The sequence below is a fragment of the Hemiscyllium ocellatum genome, chromosome 13, assembly GCF_020745735.1.
Source record: "Hemiscyllium ocellatum isolate sHemOce1 chromosome 13, sHemOce1.pat.X.cur, whole genome shotgun sequence".
NCBI classification, from domain to species: Eukaryota; Metazoa; Chordata; class Chondrichthyes; order Orectolobiformes; family Hemiscylliidae; genus Hemiscyllium; species Hemiscyllium ocellatum.
This window is the reverse complement of record NC_083413.1, coordinates 81,553,790-81,579,091: the sequence shown is the minus strand read 5'-3', so window position 1 is coordinate 81,579,091 and position 25,302 is coordinate 81,553,790. Positions and strand designations below refer to the sequence as shown.

The following is a 25,302-nucleotide window of genomic DNA, read 5'->3' as shown; positions in this document are numbered from 1 at the left end:
CTTTACCAGTCATGGCAGAGGTTATCAGAGCATTAAGATGATGTTGGATCTGTACAGGGCTTTGGTTCAGCCCACAGCTGGATTACTGTGTGCAGTTCTGGTCACCGCACCATAGGAAGGATGTGACTGCACTGGGAGGGATTTGGAGGAGATTCACTAGGCTGTTACCTGAGCTGGATCAGATTAGTTATGAAGAGGGACTGGATAAGCTGTTTTCTATACAGCAGAGAAGGGTGAGGGGGACCTAATGAAGATATATAAGATTATGAGGGGTATGGGCAAGCTGAATAGAAAACAGCTGTCCCCATTAGACAAAGGGTCAACAATAAGGGAACATAGTTTTAAAGTGAAAGGTAGGAACTTGAGAAAGGATTTGAAGGAATTTTTTCTCATCCAGAGGGTGTGGGGGACCTGGACTGCACTGCCTGGGAAGGTAGTTGAGGTGGGAAACCTCATAACCTTTAAAATGTACTTGGACACACTGGATAGTGTCCTTATCTCTGAGGCAGGAAACCTGGATTCATGTCCTACTAGTCCAGAGGTGTGACATCACATCTCTGAACAGGTTAGTTAGGAAAATATCCACAAACATGGACATTCAAAGGATCCAACTCGACTGAGAAAGAGGGATAGAGTTAAGGCTGGGCTGGGCCATACCCAGTGAAGAGGTCATCAGGCTCCTTAGACAGCAAAAGTGGGCCATCAACAATATAAAAGCCTCGCTTCAGGGTGTTTCCATCACATTTGCGCTTTAATCTGTTGAACTCTCTCAATGAGAAAGCTTGAGTTAGTTACACAGTCATAGAGTCAGAGAGATGTAAAGCACGGAAACAGACCCTTCGGTCCAACTTGTCCACATATCCCAACCCAATCTAGTCCCACCTGCTAGCACCACCCCGTATCCCTCCAAACCCTTCCTAGTCATATACCCATCCAGATGCCCCTTAAATGTTGCAATTGTACCAGCCTCCACCACTTCCTCTGGCAGCTCATTCCAAACATGTACCACTCTCTGCGTGAAACAGTTGTCCCTTAGGTCTATTTATCCTGTCCATGCCACAAATGATTTTATAAACCTCTATAAGGTCACCCCTCAGCCTCCAATGCTCCAGGGAAAACAGCCATAGCCTATTCAACCTCTCCCTATAGCTCAAATCCTCCAACATGCTTGTAAATCTTTTTTGAACCCTTTGAAGTTGGTGAATTTATTCCATGATCTTCCCGATGAAGTCTGGCTGAAGGATCTGAAAGCTCTTCTGAAGGGACTGGGGCCCAATATGACAGGAGGGTTTGATCACTGATGGGGTATGCGTCATGTCTGAGCCTGGGCAGCTGATTTAAAGTTAGAATTAATTCAACTGGGAGGATAGAACTTTCTCTTTAAATCAATCTTCAAGCTGCCTCTAACTATCATTCATCCTGAGGAGTAACTGCACAGGACGCAACTATTCCAGGGACGGGTATTGAAATAGAGATTGAAAGACATGTGAGTGAACTCAGTGGCTCTCACACCTCACTACAGACTGAACATTGGGGTGGGTGACAGACTCAGCTGAAGAGAGTTGAAAGCAGAGCAGGTCAAGCTGAGAAACAAGATCCTCAGGAAGTACATTCCTGGGAATTAGATTAGATTTGATTCCTTACAGTGAGGAAACAGACCCTTCGGCCCAACCAGTCCGCACCAACTCTCTGAAGAGTAACCCACCCAGACCCATTTCCCTCTGACTAATGCACCTCGCATTATGGGCAATTTAGCATGGCCTAACATGCACACCTTTGGACTGTGGGAAGAAACCGGAGCACCCCCACGCAAACACAGGGAGAATGTGTAAACTCCACACAGAGAGTTGCCCAAGGCTGGAATTGAACCTGGGACCCTGTTGCTGTGAGGCAGCAGTGCTAACCACTGAGCCACTGTGCCTCACATTCCCCTCCAAGTCACTAACCCAACTGACTCGAACGACATGACCATATTTTCAACATCACTGGGTCAAACTCCTGGAACTTACTCCACAAGAGCACTGTGGGTTAAATTGGTACAAAAAGGTAGCTCATGATCACCTACCTGCAGCAAGCTCGTCAATGTCAATGTTCAGCCATGTTAACAATCACACTTACAGTCCAACAGCTTTATTTGGAAGCATTAGCTATCGGAGCGCTGCTCTGAAAGCTAGTGCTTCCAAATACACCTGTTGGACCATAACCTGATGTTGTGCGATTTTTAACTTTGTACACCCTAGTCCAATATCAGCATCCCCAAACTATGTTCAGCGATTTCTCTGGAGCAGGTGGGACTTGAACTTGGACCTCCGGACTCAGAGGTAGGGACACCACTACTGCTCCACAACAGCCCTGCAGCAACTAGGTAAAAGGCTAGGTAAAATGGTAACCTCGTCGGTCACAATCACAAATTGAGAACAGATAGACAGACATTGGTGGAGCCTTGCCTGTTTTCTCATGTAAACCTGTCTCACTGAAAAACAGAGACTTTTGAATATCAGAAGTCTGCCTCGCACCTGGCGACACTAAACACAGCAAGGAAGGGGAGAGCAGAGCTGGCTGAAGGAGCTCAAAGGGAAGCAGCATTTTGTACCTTCCTCTTTCTGCCTCCCGGGAGCTGAGCCTGCCCGACTAGCAAAGCACAGGCCGCCTCACAGAAGACCCTTCTTCAATGGACCCTGGTCCCCCTCCAGCACCATCCCGAAGAACTGTATCCCACGTCCGTCTCTCACGTTGCACACGGGGGTGTCTGTGCAGACAGTTTCTGTTTCCGTGCCTCTATAATGTGGTGTGTGTGTACCTCCTCCCTGTGGGCAATGGTTACGAGGTTTTAATTTTTGACCAGCATATTCCACTGTGCTCTTGCACTGTTACTCGTGGCTTTTCAGGTTAGGGTGGCTTGCGGGAGAGTGCTGGTAAACCACTCCCACAAGCAATGCATCCTCCTCTTCATTAACTTACAGTTAGAGCGAATATTTGTGAAATACTGGGCTCTGTCCCAGCCAGAATACTGTACCGTGTCTCGTGTTTCTGCACACCACATCTGACGGCTTTTGAGAGGGTGCAGAAAAGATTTACAATGGTTCCGGGACTGAGCCACTTTGCTTTTGTAGATAGATCGGTGAATAAGGGACACTAGGATTGAGAGGGAATGTAACTGGCTTAGAAGAGTCTACACAGTAGGAAGGGGAAACCATTCCCGTTGGCAGAAGGATTGAGAAAACAAGAGGACCTGGACTTGCCTTGAGTTGGACGATAAGAAAGGCAACAATAACGTGAGGAGAACATCTTTTACAACGACTAGTTGTGACCTAGGAGGCGCCGCCTGGTGTTTGATGTGGGCAGGTTAAATCTTAGTCTTCAAAACCAAATTTGATGAAAAGAAATCAATTTGAGGGGCTGGGAAGACAGGGTGGAGAGCTGAACTGCTCTTTCAGAGAGGTGATGGGCCAAATGTCCTCCATCTCTTGTCTCAATTCTCCAGTTATGAGAGAGACCTGCAACAGCAAGCCTTTTGGTAAACTCAACTGAGTCACTTGAAATAGTGGGAGACAGCCCCCCCTGTGGGTATAATGTGGAAGAGCCAACTATCTTCACCACAAATCCAATAAGACAGACTGCTTCAGTATAAACAATTTCCCTTTATTAAGTTATTAAAAGGACAAGTTTCTGTGATACAGAAGATGAATTTGTTCCATGCTGTGATAATTAAAGGGTAGGTTGAAGGGTGTTCTGTGTCCAAGCCAAGGATCAGAACTTTAAAACAGAGCCAGAATGTTTCAGGGCTAATGTCATGAAGCACAAAGGGAAAAGTGAATCTGGAGCTCTCTTCCCCAAAAGCTGTTGAGGTCAAGTGAAAATGCCAGAACTGAAAGTGATAATACTTTTACTTCACAGAAACCTAAGTGGCTTAGACAGAAGGCAGGTAAATGGAGGTTAAGGGAGAGACCAACCACAGTCTAACTAAGTGAGAGAGCAAGGTCAGGGAATAAAGAGCCTCTTAAAGTCATAGAATCATATAGCACAGAAACAGACCCTTTGGGCCAACTTGTCCATGCCAACCATAATCCCAAACTAAACTAGTCCCATCTCCTTGCATTTGGCCCATAACTCTCCAAACATTTCTTATTCATGTACTTATCCAAATGTCTTTTAATTGTTGTAACTGAACCTGCATCCACCACTTCCTCAGGAAGTTCATTCCGCACACAAACCACTCTCTGTGTGCAAAAATTGCCCCTCATGTCTTTTTAAAGTCTTTCTCCTCTAAACCTCTATAAGGTCATCCCTCAACCTCCTACACTCCAGTGACAAAAGTCCCAGCCTATCCAACTTTTCCCTATAACTGAAACCCTCCATTCCTGGCAATCTCCTGGTAAATCTCTTCTGAACCCTCTCCAGCTTCATGATATCCTCTTCTTTGTATTATCACTGTAAACATTCCAATTCTGTAAAGTTTGAGGCTCACACTCTTAAAAAAAATCTGCAAAAAACTGTGGCCTTTGAAACTCTGAAATAATTTGAATCGATGAAATATTTCATTTTGTAACGATCTGCTGTAGTGTGTCTTACCAGATGATGATGATAATGTTATACAGAAATAAAGTTAAAAATCACACAACACCAGGTTATAGTCCAACAGGTTTGTTTGGAAGCACTAGTTTTCGGAACGCTGCTCCTTCATCATGTGGTTGTGAAACAGGATCATAAGAGGGTGAGCTTGCCAATTGGATCCAAAATTGGTGTTACAATAGGAGATAGAGGGTAGTAGTGGAAGGTTGTTTTTCAGACTGGACGCCCGTGATCAGCATAGTAATCAGTACTGGGTCCACTTTTATTTGTCATTTTATATGAACGATTTGAATGAGCATGGTCAGTAAATTTGTGGGTGATACCAAACCTGGTGGCATAGTGGACAGTAAAGAAGATTATCTGAGATTACGAAGAGATCTTGATCTATTGGGACAATTGGCTGAGGAGTGGCAGATGGAGTTTAATTTGGATAAATGCAAAGTATTGCAATTTGGTAAAACAAACATGGACAGGACTTATACAATTAATGGTAGAGCCCTGAGTACTGTTGTAGAGCAAAGAGATTGAGGGGTTCAGGTACATAATTCTTTAAAATTTGTGTCGCAGGTAGACAGGGTGGTTAAGAAAGTACGTAAGAAAGTGCTCAGACGTTTGAGTATAGGAGGTGAGATGTTATGTTGAGGTTGTACAGAATGAGGCCTCTTATGGAGTACTGTGTGCAGTTCTGGTCGCCCTGTCATAGGAACGATGTTATCAAACTAGAGAGGATACAGAAAAGATTTACCAGGAATAAAGGGCCTGAATTATAAAAATAAGCTGGATAGGCTGGGGCATTTTTGACTGGAGTCTAGGAGGTTGAGGGGTGACCTTATCAAGGTTTATAAAATCATGAGGGGCATAGATAAGTTGAAGAGCAAAGATCTTTTCTCTTAAGGTTGGGGAGTTCAAAATGAATAAAGGCTCCTCTTGAAATAACATTTCATTTGCTGTCCTTATTACCCACTAAACTTGGCTGCTAGCTTTTTGTGATTTAAGCAGTCTTTCTCCATTTAAATAATATTGGTTCCTCTATTCTTCCCACCAAGTGAATAACCATACAGCCATAAGATAGAGGAACAGAATTAGGCCATTCGGTCCATCAGGTCTGCTTTGCCATTTGATCATGATTGATATGTTTCTCCTGCCTTCTCCCCGTTACCTTTGATCCCCTTAATAATCAAAAACCCATTTCTGTTTTAAATATACTCAATGACTTTGCCACCATAGCCTTCTGTGGAAATGAGTTCCACAGACTCATGGCTGATGAAATTCCTCCTCATTGCAGTTATAGAGGACCATCTCTTCACTCTGAGACTGTGCCCTCATGTCCGAGTCTCTCCTAATAGTGGAAACATCTTCTCTACACCCAATCTATATATAATATTCACTTTTCTCATCCAAGTCATTAGTACATAGACAGTGAAAGTATTCTGAAAGTTTCAATCAGATCCTCCCTCATCCTTCTAAATTCTATTGAGTATAGGCCCAGAGATCTCATCCGTTCCTCATATGTCAAGCCATTCAGCCCATGGACCAATCTTGCACACCTCCAAAGCTGCTCACAATATTCCAAATATGGTCTGACCAGACCCCTTTCAGCCTCGGCAGTACATCCCTGCTCTTGTATTCTACCCCTCTTGAAATGAACACTGCATTTGCTATCTTAACCGCCAACTGAACCTGCACGTTAACCTTCAGAGAATCCTGAAGTAGGATTCCCAAGTCCCTTTGTGCCTCAGATTTCCACAGCCTTCCCCCATTTAGAAAATATTCTATGCTCCTATTCTTCTTACCAAATGATTTTTGTACACAGTATTCCATTTGCCCACTTTCTTAATCTGTATATCTCTCTGCAGGATCTCTGTGTCATCCCCACTTCCCAGCTATTTTTGTGTCATCTGCAAACTTGACTATAATACATTCACCTCCTCTTCCAGGTCATTATTATATATTGTAAACAATTATGACCCTGACCCATCCTGAAAATGTCCCCTTGTCATTACTCACTGCTTTCTGTTAGCCAATCCTCCATCCATGCTAATATACTACCAAGTATCCTGAAGTCTATTGCATCTAATAATGACATGCTGATTTGTACCCCAGTTCCAATTATCCACCTATGCTCCAGTTTTTTAATGTATCTGAGCGATGACATCCTCCTACAATGTAGTACTCCACTGTACTGCACTAGGGTATCAACTGGGTATCAATTTTTGTGTTCAAGCACTATTAATACATTTATTATTGGAATGCAGGCATCACTGGCTGGGCCAGCGTTTATTATCCATTTCCATTTGCCTTTGAGGTGGTGGAGGACAGCTGCATTTTTGAACTGCTGCAGTCTTTGGGACATAGGTATAATGCTGTTAGGGAGTTCCACATTTTTGACAGAAGTGACAGTGAATGTACAGTTCCAAGTCATATACATAAATGATTTGGACACAAGCATAAGAGGTACAGTTAGTAAGTTTGCAGATGACACCAAAATCAGAGGTGTAGTGGAAAGCGAAGAGGGTTACCTCAGATTACAGGAGGATCTTGACCTGATGGGCCAATGGGCTGAGAACTGGCAGAGTTTAATTCAGAAAAATGCAAGGTGTTGCATTTTGGGAAAGCAAATCTTAGCAGGACTTATACACTTAATGGTAATGCTCTAGTGTTGCTGAACAAAGAGTCCTTGGAGTGCAGGTTCATAGCTCTTTGAAAGTGGAGTCGCAGGTAGATAGGATAGTGAAGAAGGCATTTCTTTATTGGTCAGAGTATTGAGTACAGGAGTTGGGAGGTCATGTTGCGGCCGTACAGGACATTGGTTAGGCCAGTATTGGAATATTGTGTGCAATTCTGGTCTCCTTCCTATCGGAAAGATGTTGTGAAACTTGAAAGGGTTCAGAAAAGATTCACAAAGATGTTGCCAGGGTTGGAGCTATAGGGAGAGGCTCAACAGGGCTGTTTTCCCTGGAGCGTTGGAGGCTGAGGGGTAACCTTATAGAGGTTTACAAAATTGAAGGGCATGGATGGGGTAAATAGGCAAAATCTTTTCCCTGGGGTGGGGGAGTCCAGAACAAGAGGGCATAGATTTAGGGTGTGAGGGGAAAGAATGAGCTGCCAGCGTAAGTGGTGGAGGCTGGTACAATTACAACATTTGATTGGGTATATGAATAGGGTTTGGAGAGATATGGGCCAGGTGCTGGCAGGTGGAATTAGATTTGGTTGGGATAACTGGTCGGCCTGAATGGGTTGGACCATGGTCTGTTTCCATGCTGTACATCTCTATGACTCTAAGTCAAGATGCTTTATATCTTGGATGAGAATTTTCAGTGGTGGTTCTCCTTTCTAGATGGTAGAGTGGTGTTGATGGAACCTTGGTGAATTATTATAGTGCATCCTGTCGATGGTACACACTATACCAGTGGTGGATGAGTGTTGAAGGTGGTGGATGTGGTGCCAATCAAATGTTCTGATTTGGCTTTAGTATTGAGCTTCTGGAATGTCGCAGCAGAACCCATCCAGGTAATTGGAGACTCTTCCATTCCACACCTGACATGCGTTTTTTAATTGGTGGAAAGATTTTCAATGTGAGGATGCAAGACATTTGCTGCACAATTAGACAATATTGGAATCATCACAGTTTACAGTAATGAAGTAGGCTGTTCACTCCAACATACTATCCCAACAAAATACAAACCTGATTATATTAAACTGGTTTACAGAATAATTCCTACCAGACAGAATAATTTAATAAATGTTGTTCAACTGCAATCATACCCATCCTGTATTGCAGTGACTACAATTGCATGCAATACTCTAGCTTTGTAACTAGTCATTTATGCACAGTGCTAGCAGATCTCAAATTCTATGCATTACCTCAGAAATGCATGTATTGTGATACCTGCTTGACTACCTTATCTACATGCCCCATACTTTCAGGGATCGATGGATATGCAATCCTTGATCCCTCTACTCCTTTCAGTATCCTACCATTTATTGTGTATTCCCTTACCTTGTTAGTGTTCTCAAATGCATTATCTTATTCTTCTCCAGATTAAAGTTTGTTTGCCATTTTTCTACCCAATCCTCTATTTACCCCTGACTAATGTACCTAACCTACACATCCATGAACATTATGGGCAATTTAGCGTTCCAAATTCACCTGACCTGCACATCTTTGGATTGTGGGAAGAAACCCCCACAGACATGGAGAATGGGCAAATTCCACGCAGACAATTGCCCAAGGCTAGAATCAAACCTGGATCCCTGGTGCTGAGACAGCAGTGCTAGCCACTGAGCTGCCCTTACATTAGACACCATGAGGAGGTGGCTAGATTCCCTTATTGATCCACTTGTTTAAATATTAATGAAAACACAAGTTGATCACACCAGTAACTGCATAAATTTGAGTGAATGCACACCAGGTTTCTTAATTTCCATACCTGTGCATCATAGTTTTAGCAACTTGTGTACAAAGACCCAAAATCTGTCTGCTGCTCCATGAATGCCATTAGGAGAAAAAGTGAGAGATTTATCTTCCATGGATCCAAAATGAGTGTTCTGATACTCTTTCACAGATTGGACTTCAGCCAGTTTATACCCACTCACTAAATCTTTTCACATCTCTTTTTACGTCTCCTGCTCTCTGCTAAACCACTTATGGTGTCTTGTAACTCAGTATCTTTTGCAAACTGGATCTGTTCTATCATTGACAGAAATAGTATAAAGTTGTAGCATAATGCAGATCCAGAAGGAATACTACTTAGCTCATGACTTCTATCTCTACCCTTTGTCTCTTGCTTCTCAGCCACTATCAGAAGGTTACCCTCAATTCTAAATGTTTCTTTTTCCTAATAATCTCTTATATGGAAAGCCAATAAAAGCCTTCTGGATATCTATCTGAACAACATCGACAGACACTTCCCTAAGCTTTAGTATCTCTATCCTCCTGTTCCAGTACCCATCCATCAATGAACACAATTCTTCATATTTTAATGTCGAATCTTATTTGGAATATGTGCACCTTGTTGATTCACTAAGGAAAGCTATTGAGCACCTGAGATAAATGGCAAAACAAAATGGCAGTGATGAAAAGGAGGGTTACCTTAGAGTACAACAGGACCTTCTTAGATAAGCAAATGTGCCAAGGACCGGCAGTTGGATTTTAGTTTAGATAAATGCGAGGTGCTTCATTTCAGTGGAACAAATCAGGGCAGGACTTTTATACTTAATGGAAGGTCCCGGGGAGTGTTGCCAAACAGAAGAGCATCCTGAGCTACAAACCTTCACAAACCTTGTAAAAACCTATGGGCGCAACACGCTACAACTTGCCTGAAGATGGGAAAAAAATGCCATCCGAGAGAGTTCCACCCGCAAACAATTGTACTTCCTGCATGAATGTTTAAGAAAACAGATACTGCCACCTCAACCCTAAGCAGAAGAGGCCTTGGGGCACAGGTTCATAGTCCTTCAAAGGGGAGTTGAAGGGAGACAGGGGAGTGAAGGTAGCGTTTGGTACACTTGCCTTTATTGGTCAGTGCATTGCGTATGAGTTGGGAAGTCATGTTGCAGCTGCACAGCATATCGGTTACACAACTTTTGGAATACTGCATTCAATTCTGGAAAGATGTTGTGAAACTTGAAAGGATTCAGAAAAAAATTACAAGGATCTTACCGGGGTGGAGGATTTAAGCTATAGGAAGAGGCTGAATAGGTTGGGACTATTTCCCTGAAGCGTTGAAGGCTAAGGGGTGACCTTCTAGAGGTTCATGAAATCATGAGGGGCATGAATAAGGTAAATAGCCAAGGTCTTATCCCAGGGGTAGGGGAGTCCAAAACTAGAGGGCAAAGATTTAAGGTGAGGGGGGGAAGAAAAGACTTAAAAGGGACCTAAAGGGCAACTTTTCCATGCAGGTGGTGGTGTATGCGTGGAATAAGTTGCCAGATGTGGTGGAGGCGGCTGATACAATTACATTTAAAAGGCACCTGGATGGGTGCATTATCAGAAAGGGTTTAGAGGGATATGGACCAAATGTTGATGAACGGGACTAGATTAATTTAGGATATCTGGTTGGCATGGACGAGTAGGACCGAAGCCGTACATCTCTATGAGTCAATAGAGTCTATGACTCTATTTAAATGCTGAGCTAGGCTTTCTTTTAATCCTATCATTGCAAAAGAAACAAATTCCAGCTGCAAGACCATTGTCCAGACTGAAAACTACTCCAGATTTATTTACAGATAAAACTATGTACAAAGGCAGAAATAGATAGGTCAGGTAAATTTCAGCACAAACCAAGAAAAAAAGAAAGAGAGACTCTGGATTGACTGCTTAAAATCAAAGACTCCTCTAGGTGAATCTCTGGTGAAAGGATTTCTCCAGGGTTCTCATTCTCTCCCTAATACAGAAATGGCAACTGAAGTATCTGAAGGTCAGATGTCCGCTTTCATAAGGATCATAAGGACACTGTCTAATTTAGTACACAGAAACAGATATTTGAGGATCTTATGTTCTAAACTAGCTAAAGCATAAACAAAATGGTTTTACTATTTGACAATAATAGAAATCCTGAAAGAACAGACTAATTATTACACTTCCCTCAAGTTCCTTTGTAATTTATTTAACGTGCCAGTTGTGACTCTTGAGATAAAGCAGTGATGACCTTATTCTAAGACACATGAGGTCATGTTTTACATGAGGATAACTGGAAAACATACATTTAATATAGTGCAGAATTCCAACTCTCCTCATTGTGTCTTAATGCCCATAAGGAAGGTGTAGTGTATTGTCAAGCAGCCTCAGCCATGCTCTGCAATCTCACGGTCAAAGTTAAAGATCTCTCATCTTTTACCAATTCATTCTCAGGGTAAAATGACTCCTTTACATTACAAAAAAAAATTCAGATCATTTAAAATTGCTCACAAATGAAAATCCATGACATATGCACAAATAAAAGTTCGTAAATAGCAAAATACCATGTTCATCATGTCCATAACACAAAAACTTAATCAAAGTTACAAAAATACAGAAAAATAACAGAAATACAATTCTATAGCAGCAATACACTTCATCAAGACTGCCTTGTAGTAGACAGAAATGCGCAGTAAATGCACAACTTCACATTTGGATACTTTCTTTTCCAAATAAATACCCTCCCATGTTGGAAATTCAAATTAAAATTAGGCCCAGTTGTCACTGTACAATAGCTGGGCTAAAGGTGAAGGCTCCAGGCCTAACCACTGGGGTTGCTCTCATCTACCCAGTAGCATATTTCTAAAACAGACTACTCCAACTCCACTGGTATGGAAACCAGATCAACAAACTGACCCCCAGAATCAAATGAAATTTGTGGGAAACCTGAGTGGGGTTGCACCATATGGCCAGGGCATATCTCCATTTCCTGACCCCAGGAATGTTTGGAAAGCTTTCCAGAGAAATTTCAGGTGTATATAATGGCACCCAGTACCATTCCCCAAAATGGCTAAAATCACCTTGCAATCCTGTTTGAAGATCAGGGCCTTCCTGAGGAAGGGTGACTCAACCTGAAAAGTTAACTCTGATTTCTCTCCACAGATGCTGCCAAACCTGCTGAGCTTTTCCAACAATTTCTGTTTTTGTTTCAAATTCACAGTGGAATTAGATTCCAGTCCATGCTGTATGACTCTATAGTCCTGTACATTTTATTCCAGCGCTCCAGCAAGATTCAAATAGAAACAAATAACATGAATAACTGTTTAGCTGGTGCATTCATCAGGGAACTGCCGAAAGTTATGTGCACTTCAGGATACAACATGCATCTGAATTTGTCAATTGAGTGCATTCATCGCAGAGCTCGCAAAACAAACTCATTTTTTAAAAAGCTGAAACGTTGACCACTAACACTATCTAACAGCCCCGAGAATAAACCACCCAGTTCAAAAGAACTTGTCAGTTTGTGCTGCAGCTTTTGATGGGTTCAGTGAGATTGAAGTGAAACTGGATATTAAGTCAACCCCCTTGCAAACCATTTTCTAAACAGGCATGGCTCAGATTGTACCATTAGATACAACTTTGCACTTTGCTCTGTAAAACTTGAAATAGGAACAAAGAAGAAAATGAAGAACTGGTGGTAAAGAAGGCAGAGAGAGTTCCTTTACTGTTGATAACACAGCCTGAAATTGAATCAACAAAATGTGATCAAGGACAAGAGAATCAGGATACTGTCAAGTGGCAAAGTGTAAACTGTTTCTTTTAAGGAACCAACTGTTAAAATGTTTACATGTCAGTCTCCACCACCAACACCTACCCTTTGGCATAGACCTGCCATGCAACGATCCACGTGACGTTATCCACACTACTTCATTCAAATTCCCACCCTCCCATCCCCAGAAGATACCTCCTTGCGAGTCCAGCCCGTGTCACAGTAATAAATAATTTAAAATCCTGAGCTGTGCAGCATTCGATCACAATCAAATGTGTTTCAAGATGCAGCTAGGGTACACAATTTTACGTGAAATCTCCAGTTAGTAAAATGATTTGAGTTACAGCCTGACTCTGTTCCCACCCCCTGCCCATCATTATAGTGAAATTGTACACAGCATGTTACAGTAAAACAGACAGCCAACGTCACTACATACACACAGATTATTTAGACATATATACAATGGTGATCCAGCCATATGGGTTCTGCCAGTTGGCAGTCCTCACTGCACTCCCTTGGACTACTGCACATTGCTCCTTTTGATTGCCGGGAATTGACAAGACTATCCACGGCCCTTTGAGCAGCTTCCTTTGGTTCTAAGACGTAAACTCATGCAGTTTGCCCACTATCAACCATCAAGTGGTTTGCCCAGATACACCATAGTCACCTCAGTGTTACCATAAACCGCTGATACCGCCGGATACAGACATGCTTTTGGCAAGCCTCGGAAAGCTACGCCAAGAAATTCATAGCCTCTTTCAAATGCTAAAGTCTTGTCTTCCATATCGAGAATGACACGTATCCTTTCCCCAATCTGTAGAAAGAAGTAGGCAACAGATTTATAAAAAGAAGAGACAGAAGATTTATCAATATAATCAAGATTTATTTCCATTTGAGATTTCAGCTGAGTTTCTCTCTGTGTTTGCTCAGGGTAGAGTATAACTCCCCAGAGTACTACGATTTTGAGGGTCACTTTTTAATATATCTGGCTTACACAGTATTTCACATAACTTACAGCACAAGAGCTACTCATTAATGAAACAGGTTATTTATGTTCCAACTCAGTATACTTATCTTGCTACAGCATAAGGTTCTTTCTCATGTTGCTAATTTAGCCTCCTTTTATATATGCCAATGTTGGATGCCTTGGCTAATCCACACAGTTACAAATTCCAGATTCTCACCACTTCCTGGGTAAAGACTTTCAGATTCACGAATGACAAGCTCACTTCATGACTCCTTACTGTGGCTATCCGCAGTAGTGGAAACATCTTCTCTGTGTGTTGAATAAAACTATTTCATAATTCTATCAGATCATCCTTTTGCATATTACCCCCCCTCCCCCCCCAACGCAAGTGTTTATACCTTATAGAAGCTAGGAGAAAGTGAGGACTGCAGATGCTGGAGATCAGAGCTTTAAAATGTGTTGCTGGAAAAGCGCAGCTGGCCAGGCATCATCCAAGGAGCAGGAGAATCGACGTTTCGGGCATAAGCCCTTCTTCAGGAATGAGGAGGGTGTGCCAAGCAGGCTAAGATAAATGGTAGGGAGGAGAGTCTTGGGGGAGGGGCGTTGGGAATACGATAGGTGGAAGGAGGTTAAGGTGAGGGTGATAGGCCAGAGAGGGGGTGGGGGCAGAGAGGTCAGGAAGAAGATTGTAGGTCAAGAGATCGGTGCTGAGTCTGAGGGTTGGGACTGAGAAAAGGTGGGGGGAGGGGAAATGAGAAAGCTGGAGAAATCTGCATTCATCCCTTGTGGTTGGAGGGTTCCTAGGCAGAAGATGAGGCGCTCTTCCTCGAGGCGTCATGTTGCCATGGTCTGGTGATGGAGGAGGCCAAGGACCTGCATGTCCTTGGCGGAGTGAGAGGGGGAGTTGAAGTGTTCAGCCACGGGGCAGTTGGGTTGGTTGATGCGGGTGTCCCAGAGGTGTTCTCTGAAACGTTCCACAAGTAGGCGGCCTGTCTCCCCAATGTATAGGAGGCCACATCGGGTGCAGCGGATGCAGCAAATGATGTGTGTGGAGGTGCAGGTGAATTTCTGACGGATATAGAAGAATCCCTTGGGGTCTTGGAGGGAAGTGAGCGGGGAGGTGTGGGCGCAAGATTTGCACTTCTTGCAGTTGCAGGGGAAGGTGCCGGGAGTGGAGATTGGGTTGATGGGGGGTGTGGATCTGACGAGGGAATTGCAGAGAAAGTGGTCTTTCCGGAACGCTGATAGGGGTGGGGAGGGAAATATATCCTTGGTGGTGGGGTCTGTTTGGAGGTGGTAGAAATGACAAAGGATGATACGATGTATCTGGAGGTTGGTGGGGTGGTAGGTGAGGACCAGTGGGGTTCTGTCCTGGTGGCAATTGGAGGGGCAGGGTTCAAGGGCGGAGGAGTGGGAAATGGAGGAGATGTGGTGGAGAGCATCGTCAACCACGTCTGAGGGGAAATTGCGGTCTTTGAAGAAGGAGGCCATCTGGGTTGTTCGGTATTGGAATTGGTTTCAGCACCGCCTTCTTGACATGCAATCTTCTTACCAACCTCTCCGCCCCCACCCCCTCTCCAGCCTATCACCCTCACCTTAACCTCGTTCCACCTATCGTATTTCCAATGCCCCTTCCCCCAAGTCCCTCCTCCCTACCTTTTATCTTAGCCTGCTTGGCACACCCTCCTCATTCCTGAAGAAGGGCTTACGCCCGAAACGTCGATTTACCTTATAGAAGCGGTCTGGTACTAACATTGTAAGTAGGAGCAAGAGTAGGTCATTCAGCCCCTCAAGCGTGGTCATACTCTGCCAGTCTGAAAATGACCAATTTATTATGGAATCGGTTTCCTCAGTATTATCCAATTTCTACCCAGGATAATACATCAACCTCTCCACTGGAAGATTTTCTCGTTTAACAAGCATTTATGTAGTACCTCATAAAATGTTTTGTGGTAAACCTAATACACAATTGGTTTCCTTTATTTGCCCTGCTTGTTACATCCTCAAAGATGCCTAAGAAATTTGTCAAAGACTACTTTCCTTTCACAAGATCACGTTAACTCTGCCTGATTGTAGTATGATTTTCTAAATGTTCTACTATTACATCCTTTGTAATAGAGTAGAGTTTTCCAACAGGTAGAGATTAGACAAACTGGCCTACAGTTAACTAGTTTCATGCTCTGTTTCCCTCCTCTCCTGAATGGCAGCGTTACATTTGAAGTTTTCCAATACGCTTAGTCCTTTCAAGAACCTAAGGAATTTTGGAAGATTACAACCAATACATTACTATCTATTCAGGCTTTAGTCCCATTAGGTTTCCTGGTACACTTTTTGTTTGGTGACTGTGCTTGTTTGAAAGCCCCTTTTTGAATCTTGTATTTCTACTGTTTTTAGGATTGTATCTTTACAGTAGAAGGTGCAAGCACAAGATATTTGTTCAATATCTCTGCCATTTTCTTATTCATTATTTCATTATTCATTCCCCAATCTCATTTCCTAAGGGACTGACACTTACTTTAACTACTCTCCTTTTCACATATTTGTAGAAACTTTTACTTTGGTTTTACATTTCTTATTAGCTTCTCACATCAAACTTCTCCATTTTTTTTTACAAAAACATCTGTGCTGTTTGTAAAGTGTTATTTCTCTGGGCTACCACCAGGCTTTTTAGCACCACACTTCTTTTCTATCAATTTGATACAATTCTAAATTAGCCTTAGATGATGTCTGCATCTCATGGTACCTTCTTTTCTTAACAGAGTGCATCTTTTGAGTTATAGCTCCTTATATGTTTGCTATTGCTTCTCTCTCATTTTTTAATCAATATTCTCAAATTAAACTTCAGTCATTTCTGCCTCTGTATCCTTACAAATTGGCTTTGCTAAAGTTTAAAGACACTCATTTCAGATCAAAATTACTCATCCTCAAACTGAATGCTTTTATTATGATTTGACCACTCTTACCCCAAGGATCCTTTACTATGAAGTCATTCATCAATCCTGTTTCATTAGACATTACAGCTCCAAATTAGCATAAATCTGGTGACGATAGGAATTGTGGATGCTGTTCCTCAGAACACAGGAAAGGTCATCAACTCGAAATGTTAACTCTGATTTCTCTCCACAGACGCTGCCAGATCTACAAAGCTTTTCCAGCGATATCTATTTTGTCTCATAATTCTGATGACATTTGGTCTACTACTCCTAAGAAACTGTATTCTCCTATGAACCCACCCCAACTGTTTAGTTTAAAGCTCTCTACGCAGTGCCGATCTGATTTCTCTCTTTAAAACTTCAAGTAGACTCATTGATATTAACAGGACATAATACCTTTTAAAAGAGAAATCTACACCTGCAGCTATTAACTATTTTAATTAAATTTGCATCAGTATTTACTGTGGAAAAGGATATGGAAGATATAGACTGTAGGGAAATAGATGGTGACATCTTGCAAAATGTCCAGATTACAGAGGAGGAAGTGCTGGATGTCTTGAAACGGTTCAAGGTGGATAAATCCCCAGGACCTGATCTGAGAACTATGTGGGAAGCTAGAGAAGTGATTGCTGGGCCTCTTGCTGAGGCATTTGTATCATCGATAGTCACAGGTGAGGTGTGTGAAAAACCGGAGGTTGGCGATGTGGTGCCACTGTTTAAAAAGGGTGGTAAAGACAAGCCAGGGAACTACAGACCAGTGAGCCTGATCTCGGTGTTGGAGAGAATCCTGAGGGACAGGATGTACATGTATTTGGAAAGGCAATGACTGATTCAGGATAGTCAACATGGCTTTGTGCGTGGGAAATCATGTCTCACAAACTTGTGAAGAAGAAACAAAGAAGATTGATGAGGGCAGAGCAGTAGATGTGATCTATATGAACTTCAGTAAGGCATTCGACAAGGTTCCCCATGGGAGACTGATTAGCAAGGTTAGATCTCATGGGATACAAGGAGAACTAGCCATTTGGATACAGAACTGGCTCAATGGTAGACGACAGAGGGGAGTGGTGGAGGGTTGTTTTCCAGACTGGAGGCCTGTGATCAGTGGAGTGCCACAAGGATCGGTGCTGGGTCCTCTACTTTTTGTCATTTACATAAATGATTTGGATGCAAGCATAAGAGGTACAGTTAGAAAGTTTGCCAATGACACCAAAATTGGAAGTGTAGTGGACAGATTACAACAGGATCTTGATCAGATGGGCCAATAGGCTGAAAACTGGCAGATGGAGTTTAATTCAGATAAATGCGAAGAACTGCATTTTGGGAAAGCAAATCTTAGCAGGACTTATACACTTAATGGTAAGGTCCTAGGAAGTGTTGCTGAACAAAGAGACCTTGGAGTGCAGTTTCATAGCTCCTTGAAAGTGGAGTCACAGATAGATAGGATAGTGAAGAAAGTGTTTGGTACGCTTTCCTTTATTGGTCAGAGTATTGAGTACAAGAGTTGGGAGGTCATGTTGCAGCTGTACAGGACATTGGTTAGGCCACTGTTGGAATACTGCGTGCAATTCTGGTCGCCTTCCTATCGGAAAGATGTTGTGAAACTTGAAAGGGTTCAGAAAAGATTCACAAGAATGTTGCCAGGGTTGGAGGATCTGAGCTACAGGGGCTGAACAGGCTGGGGCTGTTTTCCCTGGAGCGTCGGAGCTGAGGGGTGATCTTATAGAGTTTTACAAAATTATGAGGGGCATGGATAGAATAAATAGACAAAGTCTTTTCCCTGGGGTAGGGGAGTCCAGATCTAGAGGGAATAGGTTTAAGGTGAGAGGGGAAAGATATAAAAGAGACATAAGGGGCAACCTTTTCACCCAGAGGGTGGCACGTGTTTGGAACGAGCTGCCAGAGGAAGTGGTGGATGCTGATACAATTGCAACATGTAAGAGGCATTTGGATGGGTATATGAATAGGAAGGGTTTGGAGGGATATGGGCCAGGTGCTGGCAGGTGGGACTAGATTGGGTTGGGATATCTGGTCAGCATGGACGGGTTGGACCGAAGGGTCTGTTTCCATGCTGTACATCTCTATGACTCTAAACTGCCTTGCACATTGATGAACAATGCCTTCAGATATTTATACACGAATTGAAGAAAGTCACTGTCTAAAAGTGTGGTTCAGTCAGAAACTCTCATTAGCACTTAAGCAGGGTTTAGCCCCTTCAGGGCTGTGAGCCAAGAGCTGAAGAATGGGATTAATGTAGGTAGCTGACTGCTGCAGACACAATGAGCCAAGTGGCCTCCTTCTGTGCTGTAAACATCTGTAAGTTTGTGAAAATTGAAAAACTTTCACCTCTCCTCAAATTTCAGGTATAAGCAAACTAAGAAAAATTGAACACTAATAGTCGGTTAAGCTCACAAACAATTTTGGTGAATCTTTAACCCCTTATTTGCCATGACAAAATTAAAACAGCAACTGCCCAGGTTAATTCCTAAACATTTCGTTATATTGCTTCAATTCATTCTCAACATCATATTTTTCTCACCCACCACTCCCCAGGTAAACATAGGGTGCCTATCTCTCTAACTTAAGATGCAAAAAGAGACAAGGGATTAGACGATTTAAAATGGTAGGGAAGAGGCTCAAGTGGAGGTAAACACCAGAAAAGATTGGTTGGGCTGAGTGAAATAGTATATGCTCTCAGTATATACTATGTAAACAATGACAATGAATGGAATCCCCTTTAGTCAGGGCAGGAGATTATGTTACCGGAAGTATCTGGGATGGATTTTGAATAGATAATTTGATTATCTAGAGACACAGAGTCTATTTATAAGCAGTCATCCGCATCTTCCGGTATACAGCAAAGTACATTAATGGAATGTGCAATAGTGTAAACATTAGAAGTCACTAATTCTAATGGAATGCAAGTTTCATTTATTCAGTCAGTAATTGACCTCATATAACTGAATCAATGTCAAATGCTATTATATCAATTGCAAGCTGTCTCCACAAAGGCTGAGCTATGAGCAATTCAGACTCTGATTTTAATATACAAGGTTTCCTCTTTCCTCTCTAGTCATTAGAAAGGGTGAAAATGGTCTTGCTGTGTCAGTTTGTTGCTTGGTTGTCTTGTAGTTTTAGTTTACAGGATACATCAAACATGAATAAAATTACCGCAAACAGAATCTCCTGAACACAGCAGGAAGAATTTTTCCCCCCAGCACCATGTAGTAAGCGAAGGAGAGTTATATAATGCAAATTATCTGGGTAAAATCCATCCCAGGTACTTCCAGCAACATAATATTTGGGTTTGATTGACAGGGGACTCCATTCATTGTCACTGAGGCCAGGATTTGTGATGTCATGATTTGCAGCTGAAAACAAAACATAATGCGTCTAGTTGAATTCTGAAAACAGTGATAACCTTGTCTAATGGAGGATGGAGAAGCTACACTGAAATGATGCACGAATTTGCTGCCCTACATTTTTTCTTAATGTTGGAAGTTCATGGAGACAACATACAAAGATCCAGAGTTAGATGCTCAAAAAGGTAGAAGAAACATAAAAGGCAAGTAGAAATGGCAGTTAAAAATCTGAAAAGTCAGAATGAGAATGCAAGTGCATATGACTAGAAACAGTAAACACATTGCAAATGAGGTGGACAAATGTTCATCCTTGACATTGTAAGTGTCATATACTGCATTGAAAGGGTTTGGAAAAAAATTCTCTACTTAGTAAAAAAAATTGTGTTTTGTTTGTGCTCCTAAAAATAGTGAATTTCTGCTATCAAACATGCAATGTTTTCTCTTGCAGTATCACTACACAGACATGCAGGAAGCAAGCTAACCCATCTGTTGAGACGTATGAATCCATAAGACACATTAAAAAATCTTCTGATTCCTCTACTCTATCTCCCCTATCTCTCCCCATCGTCCTTTCTCTAAACCCTCCTTCCCCCTTCCGTGTCTCCCTGAACTCGACAACAATTCGTGCTGACACACCTACCCCCTTCCTTGAGCCTGTACTCTCCCCGACCTCCTTAGACACTCACCCCGATCTCCCTACGTCCTCTCCCCAGCCCTTACTCCTTTTCCCCAGAGCCCTCCCCATGTCCCTCCTACATTGTCCCCCAGCACCAGTACCTGGTATTTGGGCGCGTTGTTACACTGCGGGAAGCTGCCGGCCGCCTCGCCGCTGTGCAGCAGGTTGTTGTCCACCAGGTTCCAGCCCCAGCTCTGGTCGTCGCTGCCCAGCAGGGCCACGTAGCCCTGACACTGGAGCGGGGCGCGGCGGGTGGCCACACCGATGACAGCCACGGTGCCCAGGGGTCCCTCCCACCAGATCTCCCAGGCGTGGCGGCCCTCGCTGAAGCCGATGTGAGCGCGGGCACCGTCCGTGCTCTGGGCGATCGGGTTGCGGTGCAGGGTGAAGCCGTTGCGCTTGATGTAGACGTTGCGGGAGCAGTCTGCCGAGCTCCAGGCGTGTCGCAGGGCCCGGGCCTTGGCCTTGTAGCTGCTCAGGTTACACAGGATGTCCGAGCTCAGCGCCTCTTCGCTCAGCAGCCGCTGGCACACGCTCCTCCAGACCTCGCTGTTCTCGTCCGCCTCCAGGCAGCGGTTCCAGTGGCGGCAAACCAACGAGCAGCTCAGCAGCTCGGGCAGCTCCAGGTAGGAGAAGAGCAGCTCCAACACCCGGGCCGGCAGCTTCCCGGCCGCCATCTTACCCCGCGCCCCCCCGCCGGGGAGGGCGGGCGCGCGTGCGTGCGCGGTCCCGAACTTCCTGAGTGCGCGTCACACCCGTCACCCAACACGGCGGGCGTTCGCGCGGGGCTGTGATGTCATGACGCACTGGCGGGAACGTGCCCCGCCCTCATCAGGACAGTGACGCAAGAATCACAAACATGAAGGGACCCAAACCTTCGAGTAAAAAATGAGGTCTGCAGATGCTGGAGATCACAGCTGCAAATGTGTTGCTGGTCAAAGCACAGCAGGTTAGGCAGCATCTCAGGAATAGAGAATTCGACGTTTCGAGCATAAGCCCTTCATCAGGAATAAGAGAGAGAGAGCCAAGCCGGCTGAGATAAAAGGTAGGGAGGAGGGACTAGGGGGAGGGGCGATGGAGGTGGGATAGGTGGAAGGAGGTCAAGGTGAGGGTGATAGGCCAGAGTGGGGTGGGGGCGGAGAGGTCAGGAAGAGGATTGCAGGTTAGGAGGGCGGTGCTGAGTTGAGGGAACCGACTGAGACAAGGTGGGGGGAGGGGAAATGAGGAAGCTGGAGAAATCTGAATTCATACCTTGTGGTTGGAGGGTTCCCAGGCGGAAGATGGGGACCCAAACCTTTAACACATTAACAATTGGTGTCAGCCCAGATAAAGTTAACCTCAGAATGTAACTTTTTTACAAAAAGATTTGTGATTTAATTTACCTATATCCCACAATATTTAATGTTACTTCTGCAATTATAATTGATTATATAAAAATAAATGAATTCACATCAGTGTGTAATTGTTTCAACCAAGAGCTGAGTCAACAAGAATGGAAACTATGTGGAGGAAATGCATAATTGTTTTTTTGTATTAGCTAAAAATGTACGCAAGAAAGAAATGGGACTGCAAGACAATGGTAGAAATACAGGCACTAGATAAAATTCTGTGAAGAGAGGCAGTTAAACCAGATATGCCTGTGTAAACAATAGGTATAAACATCTGTTTCCCACTTTTACAGAAACAGGAACAAACCCCAATTAAAAGAGTCTAAATGATAAGATGCTGAGAGGGGCAGCACAGATGGAGGGAGTAGGTAATGGTAAGCCAAGGATGGGATGAGATCAAACGGCCTTGTGAGGCCAGAAATAAGCATTTTGTCACAGACAAAGCCGGATAAGACAAGAGATAAACAGGAGTAATGGGTACCGGTCTTAGGGAAATGGAGGTTGTAAACGGGGGGGTGGGGGGAACAATGAAATAAGAAAAAAAATGTAGGAACCAAATTATATAAATATCGAGTATTTGTTGAATTCAGTGTGTTTTGTCCCTGCCTGGTGGACATCACACCCACTTGCAAGAGTGAAATAAATGACACTACTGATTCAGATCTCGTCTCGGACTGAAATTATTGAAGTGAGTGAGCTTTGTTTCTCACAATATGAAAGAAGTGAAACTAACACGGTCATTCTAACAGATGAGAGACTTAACAAACAATCAAGGTATTTTTTAATGTATAATTTCAGTTACATCACTTTTGCGATAAATTCTGTGTCTTACAATTGTGATTTTTAACTTTGAACCAACCAAAGAAAAGCAAGAAGTGCTGGGGAAGAGTGGAGAGTGTTGAAGTTTCCAGTCTGCTATGATCTTCATCAGAACTGACGCAACTAGGAAAAAGTAATATTTATGCAGAAGATGGGTTGCTGAAGCAGGGTGAGTGCATCGATGGAGGCAGAGTCCACACAGAGAGATATGAAAGAGGTAGACAGACAGGGGGATTATTTATGGGTAAGCCAGAACAGAAGAGAAGCCAAATAATTGATAATGAATAGGATGGAATGGGTAGGCTGGGCTGAAAGCAACCCATGTCATTGACAGGACCACCATGGGAAAGTGGACAGAAAACTTGGAAGGATTGAATCAAGTTCTAAAGTTATTGAAATCGATGTTGAATCCAGAGGCTGCGGGGTCCTCGAGTGAAATATGAGATGCTGTTCTTGGGGCTTGCACCGAGGTCTATGACAAAAGTGTTGGCCAGGCAACATGGTGGCATGAAGTGGCAGGCAGCTGGAAACTTGAGGTTATTTTTACAAACACTATCCCTTTCTCTCAGCTCTTTCGCCTCTGCTGCATTTGTTCTGATGAGGCCACTTTCCAAAGTGGTGCTCTTATTATGTGCTCCTTCTTCTCTAACCGTGGCTTCCTACCTACAGTAGTTAACAGGGCTCTTGACAGCATTGGGTCCATCTCCTGCGCCACGACCCTCACTCCCTCCCCTCCCAGAACAAGGATAGGGGTCCCTCTTGTTCTTACCCCACATGCAAAGAATAATCCTCTGCCATTTTCATCAACTCCAACACAACGCCACCACTAAACACACCTTCCCTTCCCTTCCCCTGTCTGCATTCCGCAGAGATCATTCCCTCCAGGACAACCTTGTCCACTCCTCCATCACACCTAACACCTCTCCCCTCACACACGGCACCTTCCCATGCAATTGCAGAAGGTGCAACACCTGCCCTTTACCTCTTCTATGCTCACCATCCAAGGCCCCAAACACTCATTTCAGATTAAGCAGCGTTTCACTTGTACTTCTTTTAATTTGGTCTATTGCATTCGTTGCTCCCAATGTGGTCTCCTCTATAATCGGAGAGACAAAACGCCGACTGGGTGATCGCTTTGCTGAGCACCTTCGATCTGTACGCAGTCAGGTCCCAGACCTTCCTGTGGCTTGCCACTTCAACACACAATCCTGCTCCCATGCCCACATGTCTGTCCTTGGCCTGCTGCAATGTTCCACTGAAGCTCAATGCAAACTGGAGGAACAGCATCTCATCTTCCGACTAGGTACGTTACAGCCTGCCAGTCTCAACATTGAATTCAACAACTTCACATGATTATCCCATCTTGACCCCTCTGTTTTCATTCTGCTCCATAATTTTATTTCATTTATTTTTAAAATATTTTTTCAATTCTGTACCTCTTATTTATTGACTGTCTATCTTTCTCTCGCTCCCCACTCTCTCATCACCTTTTTCCTCTGATTTCTGTTTTGCCTCTGCTTCACCCATCCCCCCCCCCATATTTTGTCACATAGCACTGGCTTCAGCCTTGGTCATTCACAGCTCCTATCTCCCTATAATCTCTCTATGCACTGTCATTATCACCTCTTTATTGCTACCTTTGCTTCTGGAGCCATGACGCACTTTCTCTCAGCCTAGTATAAATACCTCCCTATTTCTCCCTCTTTTTAGCTTTGACAAAGCGTCAGTTAGACTTGAAACGTCAGCTCTTTTCTCTCCTTACAGATGCTGCCAGACCTGCTGAGATTTTCCAGCATTTTCTCTTTTGGTTTCAGATTCCAGCATCCGCAATAATTTGCTTTCATCCAGAAATATCACGTTTTGACGCCAGGCAAACCCGTCCTTCACCCCGAACAACACTGCCTATCAACTCCATCAGACCTGACCCAACATGATATCCCCCAATCCCAAATCAACATTTTGATCAATTTTGAAGCATTATTGCCAATTTGATGAAGTGCACTAGATTCATCAGACTTGTCCTATGAAGAGAGATGGGGGAAGAGGCAGCCTGTATTGCATAAAGTTTATAAGAATGAGAGGTGATCTCATTGAAATCTACAAAATACTTATGCTTCCCCTAGTTGGAGAGTCTAGAACAAGGGGCACAACTTCAAAATAATGGGGATGTCACATAAGACAGTGATACGAAATTATATTTATTCGGAGAGTGGTGTAACTTTGGAATTCTCGACCCCAAAGATCTGGGTTTAGTCTTTCAGTGTCAGGTAAAGATTGATAGATGTCTGATTATCAATGGTATAAAAGGTTATGGGGTGGGGTGAAAATCATTGAAGTGTTCAATCAACCATGTTTACACTAAATGGTGGGGCTCCATAGACTGAATGGCCTACTCCTGTTCCTATATTCACTGCAGC

The 25,302-nt window shown here is 43.5% G+C and overlaps 2 protein-coding genes across 2 annotated transcripts in view; both read right to left on the bottom strand.

Annotated features, from left to right (window-relative positions):
* Positions 1 to 2,868, bottom strand: part of nrros (negative regulator of reactive oxygen species) — a 28,845-nt gene extending 25,977 nt beyond the window's left edge. The window contains exon 1 of the mRNA XM_060834343.1: positions 2,594 to 2,868. The gene's annotated coding sequence lies outside the window, so the exon portion shown is untranslated. The remainder of the gene's footprint in view (positions 1 to 2,593) is intronic.
* Positions 2,869 to 8,368: 5,500 nt separating this feature from the next.
* Positions 8,369 to 21,400, bottom strand: fbxo45 (F-box protein 45). The gene is made up of 2 exons (XM_060835023.1): positions 20,780 to 21,400; positions 8,369 to 13,554 (listed from the first exon to the last, which is right to left on the bottom strand). Exons 1-2 carry the CDS (start codon positions 21,353 to 21,355, stop codon positions 13,369 to 13,371), a joined length of 762 nt encoding a protein of 253 aa, XP_060691006.1. The 5' UTR covers positions 21,356 to 21,400; the 3' UTR covers positions 8,369 to 13,368.
* Positions 21,401 to 25,302: the final 3,902 nt, after the last annotated feature.

What these genes read in the sequence shown, in the direction of transcription:
- fbxo45 (XM_060835023.1), bottom strand. Translation starts at nt 21,355, where the DNA reads ATGGCGGCCGGGAAGCTGCCGGCCCGGGTGTTGGAGCTGCTCTTCTCC. An exon ending in ACAACGCGCCCAAATACCAG is followed by an intron (nt 13,555 to 20,779) that starts GTACTGGTGCTG and finishes TTCTTTCTACAG; the next exon opens with ATTGGGGAAAGGATACGTGT.